General features: G+C 30.1%; 2 protein-coding genes across 4 annotated transcripts; both read left to right on the forward strand.

The window, feature by feature from the left end:
* Nucleotides 1-10419: 10419 nt before the first annotated feature.
* Nucleotides 10420-11685, forward strand: LOC133290866 (transcription factor MYB62-like). Its single transcript, XM_061489007.1, has 3 exons — nt 10420-10567; nt 10700-10829; nt 10962-11685. The coding sequence occupies exons 1-3, from the start codon at nt 10420-10422 to the stop codon at nt 11626-11628; spliced, it is 945 nt and encodes a 314-aa protein (XP_061344991.1). The 3' UTR covers nt 11629-11685.
* A 1767-nt stretch (nt 11686-13452) lies between these two features.
* Nucleotides 13453-15578, forward strand: LOC133290854 (small ribosomal subunit protein eS7). 3 transcript variants are annotated; one of them, XM_061488990.1, is made up of 6 exons: nt 13453-13528; nt 13877-13959; nt 14058-14131; nt 14205-14328; nt 14831-15013; nt 15275-15578. In XM_061488990.1, exons 2-6 carry the CDS (start codon nt 13885-13887, stop codon nt 15392-15394), a joined length of 576 nt encoding a protein of 191 aa, XP_061344974.1. In that variant the 5' UTR covers nt 13453-13528; nt 13877-13884; the 3' UTR covers nt 15395-15578. The 3 variants fall into 3 exon arrangements, with proteins under 3 accessions (XP_061344974.1, XP_061344976.1, XP_061344975.1); XM_061488992.1 differs by having other exon boundaries at nt 13501-13523; XM_061488991.1 differs by lacking the exon at nt 13453-13528 and adding an exon at nt 13593-13631.
* The last annotated feature ends 28 nt before the right edge of the window (nt 15579-15606 follow it).

Here is a 15606-nt window from a genome sequence, read left to right on the forward strand (position 1 = left end):
ATGGCGGAGTGAACAAAAGACTGTTATCAACAGTTGTTATTATGTTATACGATTTGTTTTAATCATTTGACTTCAATGATTTTTTTTTTTTTAACTATTCTCAGTTAAGTCTAGTTAACTTTTCATGTCATCTGATGAATAGTTTCAGTTCCGATGTTTGTGCTTTGTGACTTCACTTTCAGACTTCATTAAAACAGTTGCGTTTCTCTTCTCCTGTAACAAATTTTTTTTTGAAATTTGCATTTATCATGTAACATGACATAAAAATAAAATAAAATTATACAGATAATATTTTGTGAGATCCGTATTTTTTGAAGCAAAGAAAAAAAACTAAAACACGAAAAATGAATCTTTCCATAATCACATATTCTCTCTGTTTCTTTTTTTTTTTTTCTTTTGATGCATTGAAAATCTTTTCATAACTACGTATTCTCTTTGTTTCTTTATTTTTCTTTTTCTTTGATGCATTGAAAACGAAAATTAACTAAACATTACTAAACACATTGCTATATTGAAATAGAAAGGTATCTTTGACTAATAGTTCATGCACTTCAGGGGATGGGTTCACGTATTCTCTTCCATAATGTCTTCCGTTTGGGACCCATTTACCAGAATTTTAAATCTAGCTGAGGAGATGGCTGCCATTGTGGTGCTAATTATCCATTGCGGTAATTTAATTTTAGAAAGAACTTGGGAAATAATTTTTTTTTTACCTTTTTGCATTCTGTTGTGTTTCTCAGCGAGAGAAAGCTCAGGGGAAATGAAAGATGAGAGAAAGAGACTAATGGAAATATCAGACAAAGAAAGAGATGACGAAAAATTGGAGCTAGTTATTCAAAATCGAGTCTTAAGGGTACGATTGTAAATTCAGTCCATATTCCTAACAATATTTTTTTTTTTTTGTTTGTTTTGATAACATCATAACAATATTTTATACTCAATCAAACATAGCATCAAATCTATAGTATTTCCTATTCTTATTCAGCTCTTATATTATATTCATTGTTATTCTATCATGTTGATCAAATAAGTCAGAAAACATAAACAATAAATCTTCTCACAATACTTGGTTTACCAATTTCATTACTTTAATTAGTCTTTTTAATAAAGAAAAGGAAGATGGGCAAGAAAGAGAGCTTCATATAGAGTACATAGTTATAAAATTTATGTTCAATATTTATAAATCAAGGTTATGAAAAAACAGGTTAAGAATACATAATTTTATTTTTAATTAAAAATATAAGATATAATTTTTATTGACAAATAAAATTATTTTCTTTCCTTTAATATATATATATATATATATATATATATATATATATATATATATATATATATATATATATATATATCATGCAAAAGGCAAGGCAGGACTCCATTAATTTGTTTGTCGCTCAAAAGACATGATTATTCCCATCAAATAGATGTGATGCAAGGGATATGAATATTCTCATCAAGTAAACATTCAAAAGACATAATTCTCCGGTCAACTAGTTGTAATTCATAATATATGACTACTCCCACAGATTAATTATAAATCAAAAGACATAACTACTTTCATCAGGGAGTAGTTAATAAATCTCTTTCCAAAATTTTAAATGATTAGATCAATATTTCTGATGACATGTAGGACTGTTTTGTAAATAACTCTATAAATTATGTTCTACTTCTACATGTTGTTTTCTGTAATTTTTTCTATTGAAAAGGTTGTCATGCACACCCTTAATGTACCACGGATGCATTCTCACCTTCCTTCCGCATGAAAGTAATTCTCGTGTGAAAAAAATAATTCTTCGTGTGGACTTTTTTTTTTTTTTTTGGTAAACTTCATCGTGTGGACTTTATTTATTAATACGAGAGTTTATTCTTTTTTTTCAAAGTATTTTTTGTCCTAAATAATAATTTTTATTTTTTATCCGTTGCTTTTAAAAATAAAAAAATGGAAATTATTTTTAATATTTTTCTTATGAGATATGATACTATGCCTATTTTTTTTATACATATTTTATCTACTTATTTTCAACATCGTTACATCAAAAACTCAAGAGGAGAGAGAAGATGTGAATGTTAGTAAATATTTTGATCTAATAATATTGAAAATGAGTAGGTAAAATAGACTTAAAAAAAATAGGCAAAATATTTTTAACTCTTTTCTTATTATATTGGTAAGTGGTAACTCTAGAAAATGGAATAAAAAATATCAATGGACATATAATATTTTTAGTACTTTAATAGTAAATATTTTAATTAAATATTGTTGTATTTTCTTTTAATTAAATTTATTTATAACTTGATCTCTTGGTTGGTAAGATTGTTTCCAAGAAACGAAAGGCTGGAATCGAAAAGTCTCTGTTTCTAATTTCTACTGCTGAGCCGAGTAGTGGTAGTGGTACAAAATTTTTAAATATAAATATATATTTTAAATTCTTTGAGAGAAAAGGTTGAGGACGTTAAAATTCGAGAGATATGATATTATATTTATCTTCAACACCTATAAGATCATAAAGAAGAGAAAAAAATAAAAGTTTGTTGAGATTGAGATTTAAAGGTGTCAAATAGGTAAAATAAACAAAATTTTTTTTATAGGTATAATATTTTGAGAAAGATTATATTTACTATCTTTTTTTCTTATTACTAAATCTTAATCCTTGATTTTCATCAATCTAACGGTTATAATTTATTGGAAATTAATAATTAATTAATAAGTATGACCCAATAAATTACAACCATTAGATTGACGAAAATCAACGGTTAAGATTTAGTAATAAGATATAATAAGAAAAAGAGGTTGTAACTATAACGTTCCCTCATTATCTTATTCCAAATCTGGATAATATATTTTGAATTCAATTTAGTTATTTGCATAAAAAATGGATAAAAATAACGTGTAATTAACATCATTGCTTAAAACTTAGTTCTTAAAAGCTAAGATCGATGGACCTTTGGGAGAGTTTAATGCTTTAATCTTGAATCCGTCCTGAATCAAATTAGTTGCGAAGCAATTAACCGATTGAAATATTTCTAAAAAAAGAAAAGATGGACTTACTTTCGTAAAAACATATTTATCAGTATATTCTGATACCTGTATTGTGAGACGTATCAAAAAGGATTTGTATCAAACGATACGATATTATATCTTGCGATACGATATGATATCATACGATACAAAAGTTAAACTAAAATTTTATAATTTTTAAAATAAAAAAGAAATAAATATTTGATTTGCGATTTAATTAAAAAAAAAACTTAAAAGGATCCTGTTTGGAAGAGGATGATAAATTAGTTATGTCATTTATAGATGCTGATAGTAATAGTTGGTTTGCACTTTAATTGGTGATTGATGAGTAAGAAAATAATTGGTTTGCACTTTAATTACTTATGTATTTTGTTTATTAGATCTTTTTTAGAATTTAGATTTATATGATATTAATTATATTATATATATTTATATTTTTGTATCATATGATTCGATAAAATTTAAGATGCACAATACAAAAAAAGGGACAAATGATACACGATACATATTGTGATTTAACAACTTAGATAAAAGAATGAAAGACAAAAAATTAAATTGGATTACCTCAAATTTTTATTGTGGTCTTAACTTTCATATCTAGTAGATAGGACAAAAATATCGACGCAAAATCACGTATTAAAACAAAATAGTGCTAATGAATATTATAAATAGTTTTTTTAATTGAATTTTAACTTTTTTGTTATTTGAGATAAAATTATTTTCAATTTTTTTAAAAAATTATCCCCTATATCTAAAAGACAATATAAAGGGATTTTGAAAAGAAAAATTAATTTTTTTTTTAAAAATAAAATTATATAGCAGGAAAAAAAATAAGATTCTCAAAATATCCAATATCATACTGAAATTGGGATTGGGTTATAAATAATATATCTCTTTTTTTATTATTGTCCTCCATATGAGAAAATTATTTCTCTAGTTACCGGAGATAAAATTATCTCCCGTGATATCGAAATGACGTCATTTTGGGTTATAAAATTAAAAAATTATAATAATAAAGACTAATATAACCCTGTAATATATTATAATTATAAAAATACTTTGATTTCTGTCACAAAGCGACTTCATTTTGGGCTCACCGAAGATAATTTATCTCAATTGACTGAAAAAATTCTTTATCCTATATATAGAGATAGGATATTGTAACAACGAAGTAGTGTTACTATCAATGTTACTATCAATTAATTTCACTATTAGATTGATTACGTTGATCCAACAATTATATTTATTTCTATCTTTGTATGGTTATGATTCTCCATATTTAATGATTTCACACTACTTGGTTGTTACAATAACCTTCCCCATAACCGAGAGTTCTAAAACAATGAAGATTCTTGCAAGAAATAGTCTGTCAACTACCTATAACCAGAAGAAACAAATGACTACTTATAAAAATAGCACAATTAATCAAAAACTGATTTTGAATTTGTTAAAAAACTGGTTTTGAAATTGATGACCGATTTATGATTCATAACCGGTTTTGAATTAAAATCGGTTTTAAATCAAAACCAGTTATAAACCATAAACCCGTTTAAAAAAATAAAAACTGATTTTAAAGGAAAAAAACTGGTTCGGTTTGAAAATCAAATCATTTAAAACCGGTTCGGTTCGATTTTTGTTAAAATCGGTTATGAACCGCTCCACGCACACCCCTAAATGCAACAAGAAAAAATCTGAACTCAGTATTAAATAATGTGTCCTAAAAACAATTATGCTCTCTACACGGTGTCCAAGGTTCGTAGACAATTATCTCTCAATATATAATGAATTACCTCTATTATTGTGGCAACACTTTTGCATAGATTAGTTTCGTCGAACTCAACCTATATCTGACTAATCGCATTAGAGTATAATTATACAAATGCAAATAATGCACATAAACAAATAGGAAAAAACTCATATTAAGATTTTGATTCTCAATTATTTATAAAAATTATGAGGTCATGATTTAAATGACACTCATTCAAAGATGAAACAACATATCTTTTTAAATTAAATTTTTCTTCGTAAAAATAATTAATTTAAAAATTAATTCCAACATACTTAACCAGCTTGCTAGGTATTTATTGTGTCTAGGGAGTTAGTACTTGCGGGTTTCAAGTGAGGAGATCCCACTGATAAGCCGTGTAGAGTAGTCATCAGTGAGGACATGTGAACTTTTATCTATAATTTATGGGTTCGATGTTTCTCATGTTATAGGAGACACATCAAAATGTGTAAGTTCATGCGAGGAGGAGAAAGAGAAAGAGAAAATATAGACATTATATAATTTTGTGTGTGTAGAAAATTAAATAATCTCGTATAACATTAGAATTATTAAACCACAATTTATACTAAGAAAGTTACTATCAATAGAAAAAAAAAAACAGATTTGTCTTTGAGATATTTGGCACTAGATATAATATTAAAAATTTCAATCACAATCGTTAGAGAATTATTCATATTAATTATATCAGTCTTTCTAATAACCACTACAAAAATTCAAGCATTCAGGTTTAAGACACCCATAAATTTATTGAAAATTTTTAAAAAAAAAACGTTTAAAATTTTACGTTTCTTTTAAAAAACCAGGTAGACTCAAAAGGATAAAAAAAATTCATTCCAAATATTTGAATACATATCTAAATTGATCTGCATTCAGCTTGTTGACTTCACTTGCAAAAACAGCATCTGCAGGGGCTGTTGAGTCTATGTAGTTAGCCTAACAAATAAATTCGGTGAGCAAGATTTAACACAGCAACTGTAAAAACCTGGCTACAAGCCATCACTTTACAACTTGACTTACCATTTAGTCCTTAATCTATATACATAAAAACTGGAAAGTGGCACGCGCTCTATATGAAAAAACATTTAGAACAATGATTCTGCTCTACTTCAAGTGGCATTAACTTCACAACGGGTTAAAAACCAATAGCCACTGTGATCCAACCATCCATACACCCAATCACCGTTTCATGCAACATGTACCAAAACAAGGCTCTTATATTGTAAATTACAAACTAGCCTGCATCTAGTTTCAGACAACTAGATGCCTAATAATAAGGTTGTTAACATTTGTAATTTCTTAAATTTTAAGAGTGAAATTTTCATTTTTCATAAACTAAATCGTTAGCAGTCATATAATATTGATTACCGATGGATTTAGGAGTATTAAAAAAGATAAAAAATTTTTATCACCAAGCAAGTGAATCAATAAATAAAAGGTTGTTTTAACTTAATCAATGGTATTCAGATTGAGTCTTGGAAATGTAGCACTTGTTAAAACTTAATAGGGATAAAGTGATGGATCATATCCAAAATAAAAAATTTCAATTTGTACAATTTGATTGGATTTAAATTACTCACTCTTTTTTGTTGATATTAATTGGTACGAGTTTCATCAACCAATCCTAACTACGCCTAAGTAATTTAGCCTGACATACTCATAATGACAGAATTAAAATCTACTGTAAAAGAAACTGAGTTCATGATAAACTTGTCTAAAAGTGATGATCAATGGTGCAGAGTTAACTCTTTCCTTCTCCTCTGCCACGATCCAGTGCTACGCTTATGCTCCTTCCTTCACTTCGTCTCTGAGTGCCTTCTTTTTTCGCGTTCCAGAATGAATTTTTACGGCTTCCTTCGCGTTGTATTTAAAGGGAAAACATTGGCTATAATTTCCTGAATCCGCTCGCTGAGGAGCTCGCTGAAGCGAGAAACTCAGCGAGCACTTGTTACTGGTCGCTCCCTTACTCGCTGGTGCGAGGACTTTTTCGAGATACTCGCCCATTTTCTCGCTTTAGCTAAGAACTTTGCGAGCTGCTCGCCCACTTGCTCGCTTTAGCGAGCAATGGAGCGAGCGTTACCAATTTTATTTTATTTATTATTTAATCTCTGATTTCCCCGTTGCTCCGCGTATTCGTTGCCTCATTTTGTTACTTTGTTATTCCAGTATTCCAATCTCAACAACCTGAAACAACAACAAATATTTAGAATTTGTTTATTTGTTGGCAATTCATTCTGTTTTACTGTTTTATTGTTTTAATACTATATTTTTGGCTTTTTCACCTTTTTACCCCTTATTAATTAATTAATAACCATTTTGCCCCTGATTCGAAACTATTTATCAATCTGCCCCTCTTTAGTCGACTACATTGCATTTTTAATCGACTAAATGACCAAAACAGACAAAAAAATGGCTGCTGGGAGATTTAGTCGACTAAATCTCCCTATTTAGTCGACTAAATCTTCATATTTTACAAAAAAAAAAATAAGTCAGTATGATTTTAATCGATTAAGTAGAGAGATTTAGTCGATTAAATCTCCCAACAACCGTTTAGTCGATTAAAAATGCAAGGTAGTCGATTAAAGAGGGGCAGATTGGTAGATAGTTTCGAATCAGGGGCAAAATGGTTATTAATTAATTAATAAGGAGCAAAAGAGTGAAAAAGCCCTATATTTTTAACTATTTTAATAATTATTTAAACTCTTTTTAGCCATATAAAAACATAGTGTCTTAGACACTTATCATGAATCTTTAATACTCCTCGTACTCGAATATTTTTAATATAATTAACGTTAAGACTAACACATACATCAGTGTGAATGACACCAGTTGACCTCTTAATTGAATTTCTGAAGCCTAAAATATAATTGCTGCTATTATTTTGGTGGTGATAGGTTGGGCCCTATTTGATATCAAGGGTCAATTTTCTTCTCCCACCCTTCATCCCATGCATTAATATTGAGTACTTGTACAACTTTGTCACTCAACCTGTCTTATCTGTTACCTCTTTTTCTATGTCTATAACCATGAAATATCTAATTGAAAACATTAACATCACCAAGATTATAAAACTTCTCAAAATGAAAATGTTGTAGATTTGCTCTTTTTGATAACTGACATTTGAACTATGTGGTTTCCAATTCCAAGGATTCAAATATTTAATCTATTTTTTTTTTTTATTCTCTAACCCTAACTATATTTTTGCTTTTAGGACATGAGGAAAAGAAGAAATTCATATAGATATAAGATTAAACCCAAATCGAGCTGTATAATAATTATTCAAACTTTAACCCAAAGATTCTTTCTAGGAAACAAACCCCTCTATTACAATTACAATTACATTGATACTGGGCTATATAAAATTTACAAGAACGAGTATCATTCTATTGGGGATACGTAGCATTCTAATGACGATAAACTTATTAAATTAATTGTATATCATTTTCTAAAAGACTATAGGATATAGTTAAAGGGAAATCATTATCTCTATCTACATAAGATAAAAACTTTTTCCTACACAAATTCATTTTCCGTGTCAATTAATTTTTCTTTTCTTTTTTAATTTAAAATGTGGGACCCACATTTAACTTATCTCTACTTTTTTTCTCTCCTACTATCCTACAACATAAGAAAATATGCACCCATAGTTAAAACCTAACTTTTATTGGAATGTACGAATTCAAGCACCACATTTTTATCCTAGTCTAAATGTGTTTGGTTTTTCAATTGAAAGTTGCAAATATTGGGTAGGATAAAAGTTTGATGGTTTTAATTTTGACTTTGGACCAACATCCCACTATCTTACTATTACTATGACGTTTGTTATAACTTTTAACGGTAGTAAATGATTAAATAAAAGGAAGTATATTGTAACAACTAAGTTGTGTTATTATCAAGTTACTACCAATTAATCTCACAGTTAGATTGATTTTGTTGATCCAACGGTTATATTTATTTTCATATTTATATGGTCTTGATTTTCTAAATTTAATATTTTATAATTATTTCTACCTTTGTATGGTTATGATTTCTCATATTTAATGCTTTCACTTTAAATATAGGGAATCATAACCATACAAAGATGGAAATAAATATAACCGTTAGATCAACATAATCGATCTAACGATGAGATTGATATGGTAATAATACAATTTGATTGTTACAATATCCTTCCCCTTAAAGTAAATGTAATCAAACAAATTTGGACAAAATTCAGCACATGTTTGCAGAAAAGATTTGGTCACTTCCCAAATATAAAAGAATGCATCATTGACAAAGATATACCATTGAATTTGAACTGAACAGAGTGAGCCAATTTAAGATAAACTTTCCTACAGTTTCTTTGACCAAGTTTTCTGTGTAAGCTCTCCTCAGTCCATTGCTCTTAATTATAATTAGCCACCTAATTGAGAAAATGCAACCACCCCACCGTTTATAGCGCTCTCTATGCTTGTCCTAGCTCAATAATTAATAACATAAAATGCAGAAAGTTATGAAAATCGTAGCAGACTTTTCTAGTCCATTCTTCTTCTTTTGTCCAGAATACGAATGGAAATTATTGGACAAAGGGGAACCACGTAGAAAGCCGACATCAACAACTAAGAACCAATCAAAACAAAAGGTGGTCCTTTTCTAAGATTCTTATCAGGCTTTCCATGCCGCCCCTTGTTATGCCAACACCAATAACTGCACGTTTTGCTTAAGTTTATAAATAAATTTGATATTTTCAGTCAAGCACGTTTCTGTCACTGTTTATGACCTTTAAACAATGACTCTTCCTCTATTTTTCAATGCCTTAATCCCATCACAGTGGCTTAAAAGATAAGTGTTGCATCCAAATGTTTGGCATATTGAGAATATCGATTTTTAAAAGAATCAGTTTTGAATAAGCATGTGATGTTCCAATCACGTTTGGCCTCCTCACAACATTAACCAAGTCACTAAAGAATTTGACTTTTCAAACGTTCTTTCAGAACTTAGTTTCTTTTCAAACATTGTGCGTAAATGTTGAAATTACTGCAGCATCACCGCCCTACTCTGTCAATTAGAATAACAGAAAAGAATATGACATAGTGTTGAGATATATTAGTCCCACATTGATTGGATGGGTAACTAACACATAGCTCTTTCATTTTCTATACCATTCTTGATGCCTCCTGTATGGGACATTGAGTGAACAATATGGAATACAGTTCATTTGAGTCTGTTCTTTGACTCAGAACAACCTAATCTTGTAACTTTTATTTCCTATTTTTGTGCCCTAGTGTGACTCACTAATGACTACAAACTAATAAACTGTCATTTTTTCAAGAAATAAAGGTAAGATACCAAGCAATGAACCTATCCATCTTCGATGTTTCCTATGGCAATGACTATGGAAGGTGAATGGAAGCTGTCATATGGAATTTATAGCAGCTGTAGCATATATCTTTTAGAAAAGTAATAAAGTGCACATGTTCACTTTGACCTCTACTCGCCCCCCAAAATGGGATACATTATAGTCTACCATGTATCTTGCGTATTCCAATTTGCTTCATAACACTAGCTTCTTTCTTTACTATGTTTTAAGTTACTTCATATATATGCATAGTGTTATGAGTTTTGGTCACTGAGAATGGCAATGCCTACTCCAAAGAGCATCAACAATTCTAGTGAAGAAGATTCTGAACTCAGAAGAGGTCCTTGGACTCTCGAAGAGGATAATTTGCTTACCCAATATATTGCTAATCATGGGGAAGGGCGATGGAATTTTCTGGCTAAACGTTCAGGTAACCTAAGAACAAGCCAAAAAAAATATATAAGACTACCTGGTTGCTAATACAGGATTGTGTTATGTGTACCATTTTTACTCAATTTTTTATGCTAATTCTGATTAGTTTCCTTTCTCTTTTCTGATTCAGGATTGAAGAGAACAGGAAAAAGTTGCAGATTAAGGTGGCTAAATTATTTGAATCCTGATGTAAAGCGAGGAAATTTAACCCTAGAAGAGCAGCTTCTAATTCTTGAACTCCACTTAAAGTGGGGAAACAGGTGCTTATCCCATACATTTGATTCTTGAGCTCCACTGAATGCTAGGAGAAGCAAAGAACTACTATCAACATGTTTGTCAGTTCCAAAATATTATCCTTCCTCTGGATTTTTATTTCTCTTTTCTGATTGTAGGTGGTCAAAAATTGCACAACTTTTGCCAGGCCGGACAGACAATGAAATCAAGAACTATTGGAGAACTCGGATTCAGAAACAAGCAAGACATTTGAAAATTGACACAGATAGCACAGAATTTCAAGAACTAGTTAGGCGTTTCTGGATGCCAAGGTTGCTTCAGAAAGCAAAAGAATCATCTTCTTCAGCCATGTCAATCCAAGGCCAGGCAATTCCATTGCCTCTTGATAGTGTTTCTCATTATTCAACTGTGGGGACAATACCAACACAAATCCCTTGGCAGGGACCTTGTATGAATGAAGCAGTTCCCAATTATTTGGATCAACATGAGCATAACTCAGACTCTGAGCACACCAATGGTTCATGCATCTCCTTTTCTGAGTCAGCAAATATCCCAAAAGTTCCTCAGCATATGGGATACACCACCACTCAATTTCATGCATTAGATAACAATGACTTTGGCACCTTCACATATGATGGCTACCATGTAAATAACAGTGGTTATGAGATGGACACCTTTGAAATGGAATCTGCAAGGGTAGCTGAGGATGTGCAATACCCAGTTGGTGATTGCCAAATGGCAGAAAGCAATTTGGTAAACAATGATTTTGCATGTAGCATGTGGAGCATGGATGAATTGTGGAAATTTAGTAACTTACAAAAATAAGATTTTAGGGTTTGTTTTTGGAATAACCCAAACACTATCTTTGTATGATATTTGTTTATGGATAATCAATTGTTGATTAGCTACCAAATTAATTAGTATAGACAGTAATTGTTTCTATACATCTTTCTTCTGTTGTTATGTATTCCTCTGTTCAGATGAGTACTTTTAATTTGTACTGAATTAGTAAGCTGAAGAGTCGAATCAATATTCACAAATTCATAACACCCGAGTTGGAAATCAAGTGCCAATAAAAATTTCAAAAATACTTGGAATTAACCACTTTTAGAAACTTTGGTGCGAAGATTACTTGTACTAGAAGTAGAAATCACATTGCGACCATTATGATAATGAAATGAAGAAGGTCCGTGATCGAATGAGGATTTATTAGGGAAGAAAAAAGAAAGTAAAAAGGTGCAAAATGGACGGAGAAACCTGTAAAAATGTAATGATAAAAAAAATTACAATTCAAAGTAATGATACTTGCACTTTTCCCATAACTTAATGTACTTATGTCTGAGTTAAAATATTTATTAAGGAAAAAATGTAAAATGACACATTTTATATTTTTTCACTCTCACAAAGAGGTGAGACCACACTTTTAAAACTTTTTTCACCCATTTTCTTTCTCATGATTTATCTATTTCTGTCACTTAAGATAACACAATTTTATATCCTTCAAAATGATACACACTTTCGCTTTTATTAATCATCATAACTCTTCACTTTTTATTATTTAGTGAGGATCTGTCAACGTTTTAAAAAAATATTAATAAGGGCGGAATTTGAACTTTTTCACGCAAGCATATACCATTTTCCATCGCTATTTGTAAGTCTGTAATAACCCTTTTATAATTTGATTCATAAAACTATGATCGTTCTGTGTTACTCTTTTAATCGAATTCATGAGTGAGTATAATAAAACGATATAACTCTGTTCTGGATAATGTTAGTTTGTAAGCTCGAAATTATTATAATTTTAAATTTTTAAATTTTTTCAAATAAATATTTATTTTAAATAATAATAATTTACAAATATTTAGATCTAAATTAATATAATTGTTTTATCTAAAAATTAATATTTAAAAATTTAATTATATCATTGAATAAATAAATACAAAACAGTAAAAAAATCTAAGGGTCTAGAATATGTTTTTACTTTTTTGTTTTCAAAAACTATTTTAAATATAAATTTTGAAAACTGATTTTGAGATTAAAATAAGCATAAACCTTATTTAAATATTATTAGATTTAAAGTTATAAATTAAATTAATGAATTTTCATAATTACATGATTGTTACAGTAAATTAATTTAAAATTAAAAATAAATTAAATTTATTTACTAAAATACTATTAATAAATCCATATATTTATAAAACTGTCACAGCAAAAATAAGAGAACTAACTTTTGAGAACATCCTAGGTTGTTCTGTATTTTTAATTTTTAAGACTAAAGAATAATTATTGTTTTGAGAATATTTTTCAAAACAACTCTTTTCAATTTTTTTTTTAAAACTCAAAAAACTATTTTTAAAAATAAAAATCTAACATGTCCTAAATAGTCCATAATCTGCCTAAAATTGAGTTTTATTAAATAGTCCATAATCTAAAGCCCGTTAATAGATCCAGTTTCAGTGTTCCTTTTTTTTTTTTTAAGAATTTCCCAGCATCAGCATTACTGAGCCCAATAAATATGAGGTAATTGATTATGGCCCAAAAGATATAATAAAAAACAGAGAATTAAGATGTGCAATATGAACCGTCCACTTGTAGGGTATATCAATCTCAGTCGTTGATATACCATTATAAGAAAAGTTTCATCTCAAAGCCTAGGGTTTTCAGTCTGATAAATCAGCTTGACTCTCGCTCTTACTCCTGGCTGCAGATCTCTCCTTCTGGTGAGGTGTGCACTCGATACTCATTTATCTTCACGCGTTCTGCAAATCAATAACGGGAATGATTTGAAACTGAAGAAAAGTTTGTCTTTTTATTTCTAATTTTTCTGGGTATGTAATAGAATGTGCTAATCTTGAATGGGGTTATAGGAATTTTATGCTATATGCGTCCTTGAAGATGTTGATATGTTTTTATCTACTGTTCGATTTGAGGTTTACCCCTTTTTTGTTTCTCTATTTTGATTTATATTCTCTGGATAAGACTCGAAGACATATGGCACTTTTTAAGGTTATCTCGTAGTGGGGAATCCTTAAATTTGTTCAGGGCACTCACAAGTTCTGCTCTTTGTCTGCAGTTGTGAAGATGTACACATCAAGGAAGAAGATCCACAAAGATAAGGATGCTGAACCAACTGAGTTTGAAGAGTCAGTTGGGCAGGTTTAATTTGAACCATTATTAAGTATAGCTGTGGCTGCAGATCCGTATAATATTTTATCCCAAATGTATAATTTTTTTTTTGGCTTTGATTGTTGCAGGCATTGTTTGATCTGGAAAATACTAACCAGGAGCTTAAAAGTGATCTGAAGGATCTATACATAAATTCAGCAGTGTAAGAATGTGTGTGTGGGAAGGTGCATTAGTTTTCTGTCTGTCTTATAACTGACATTTTTACTTATCTGCAGACAAATTGATGTTTCTGGGAACCGCAAGGCTGTTGTTATCCATGTCCCCTACAGATTAAGGAAAGGTTTCCGGAAGATTCATGTTAGGCTTGTCAGGGAGCTTGAGAAGAAGTTTAGTGGGAAGGTAATTAAGTTGTAGTATACTTTTTTTTATCCATATTGAAGATGTATTGGCAGTTACTTTTGTTATCTATGACATTTAGTATTAACGTTCTCTCATGTATTTGGTAGTTTGAATACATTTAGACTCTGTTAATGATCCTTGCTTTACATATCTTATGTAAATATTACCTGGGGGCCATTGTCCATAACTTAAGAAATCTTCTGTTATGTCCGTGTCAACACTTTCTACTACCTAGTGTTTTGTTGTAACCTCTTACTAATGAAATGGTAAGTTGTAGAGATTTAATATGAGATTGCTTGGCTTTTTTATGAGTTTAATGTCTTTTCAAAAACATCCTTGAGAGTTTTGAATGCAATTTATTTGTGTGTTTGCATGATAGTTGTCTTATGTTTCCTCCGCTCTTCATGTTGAATGCTTGTTGGGCTTTCTAATGTTTTCTAGTCTTATTTTTTGAGTAACTTTATTTTTTGATTGAACAGTTTGAATCTTCTAAAACTTGTAGGATGTAATTTTGATTGCCACTCGGAGGATATTGAGGCCACCAAAGAAAGGGTCTGCTGTCCAGCGTCCCCGTACCCGCACCCTTACTGCTGTTCATGAAGCAATGTTGGAGGATGTTGTATTGCCTGCTGAAATTGTTGGGAAGCGTGTGAGGTATCGAATTGATGGATCCAAGATTATGAAGGTAAAGTGATTATTTCCACAATTAACATTTGAAGTTACTTCTTGTAGTCAATCAACCATTAAATGTTTCTATAAAATGTTTGTTAGCATGCTAGCCATGCTAACAAACGTACATGTAAATACTGAAATATGAATACCTATGGTTAAACACGTGCCGTTGAATTTTTTGTCATTTAGCTATGCAAGTTTGCCATCTCATTTACTTATGTACTAGTTTTCATTCATTTCTGCTTAAATTGTATCTTTGTTGTTCGCTGGATAGGTTTTCTTGGACCCAAAGGAGCGAAACAACACTGAGTACAAGTTGGAGACTTTTGCCGCAGTGTACAGGAAGCTGTCGGGCAAAGATGTTGTGTTTGAGTATCCTAACACCGAGGCCTAGTTTAATTTCTTTTGTCAGCTTTGAATTTTTTCCAAGAACTGCATAAGGTGTATGCTGCTTAAAATTTTGTCTGACTAATTGGCTTTCATGCTGGAATTCAATGTCTGATTTTGGAAGTACTAAGGTCTGGTTTCCTCAATGTAGGAGTTGAGTTTATTTTTCTTATAAATTGAAGTTTATTTTATTCGCAAATTTTATCCAATTCTTTTATT

The sequence above is a fragment of the Gastrolobium bilobum genome, unplaced genomic scaffold (assembly GCF_033153095.1).
Source record: "Gastrolobium bilobum isolate Gb01-03AN ecotype WA unplaced genomic scaffold, APGP_CSIRO_Gbil_v1 utg966, whole genome shotgun sequence".
Classification (NCBI taxonomy): domain Eukaryota; kingdom Viridiplantae; phylum Streptophyta; class Magnoliopsida; order Fabales; family Fabaceae; genus Gastrolobium; species Gastrolobium bilobum.

Bases quoted from the DNA above. Each gene is read 5' to 3' on its own strand.
- LOC133290866 (XM_061489007.1), top strand. From the start codon at position 10,420: ATGCCTACTCCAAAGAGCATCAACAATTCTAGTGAAGAAGATTCTGAA. The intron at 10,568-10,699 runs GTAACCTAAGAA...TTTCTGATTCAG, and splicing joins TTTTCTGGCTAAACGTTCAG to GATTGAAGAGAACAGGAAAA. The intron at 10,830-10,961 runs GTGCTTATCCCA...TTCTGATTGTAG, and splicing joins CACTTAAAGTGGGGAAACAG to GTGGTCAAAAATTGCACAAC.
- LOC133290854 (XM_061488990.1), top strand. From the start codon at position 13,885: ATGTACACATCAAGGAAGAAGATCCACAAAGATAAGGATGCTGAACCA. The intron at 14,329-14,830 runs GTAATTAAGTTG...TAAAACTTGTAG, and splicing joins AGAAGAAGTTTAGTGGGAAG to GATGTAATTTTGATTGCCAC. The intron at 15,014-15,274 runs GTAAAGTGATTA...TTCGCTGGATAG, and splicing joins ATGGATCCAAGATTATGAAG to GTTTTCTTGGACCCAAAGGA.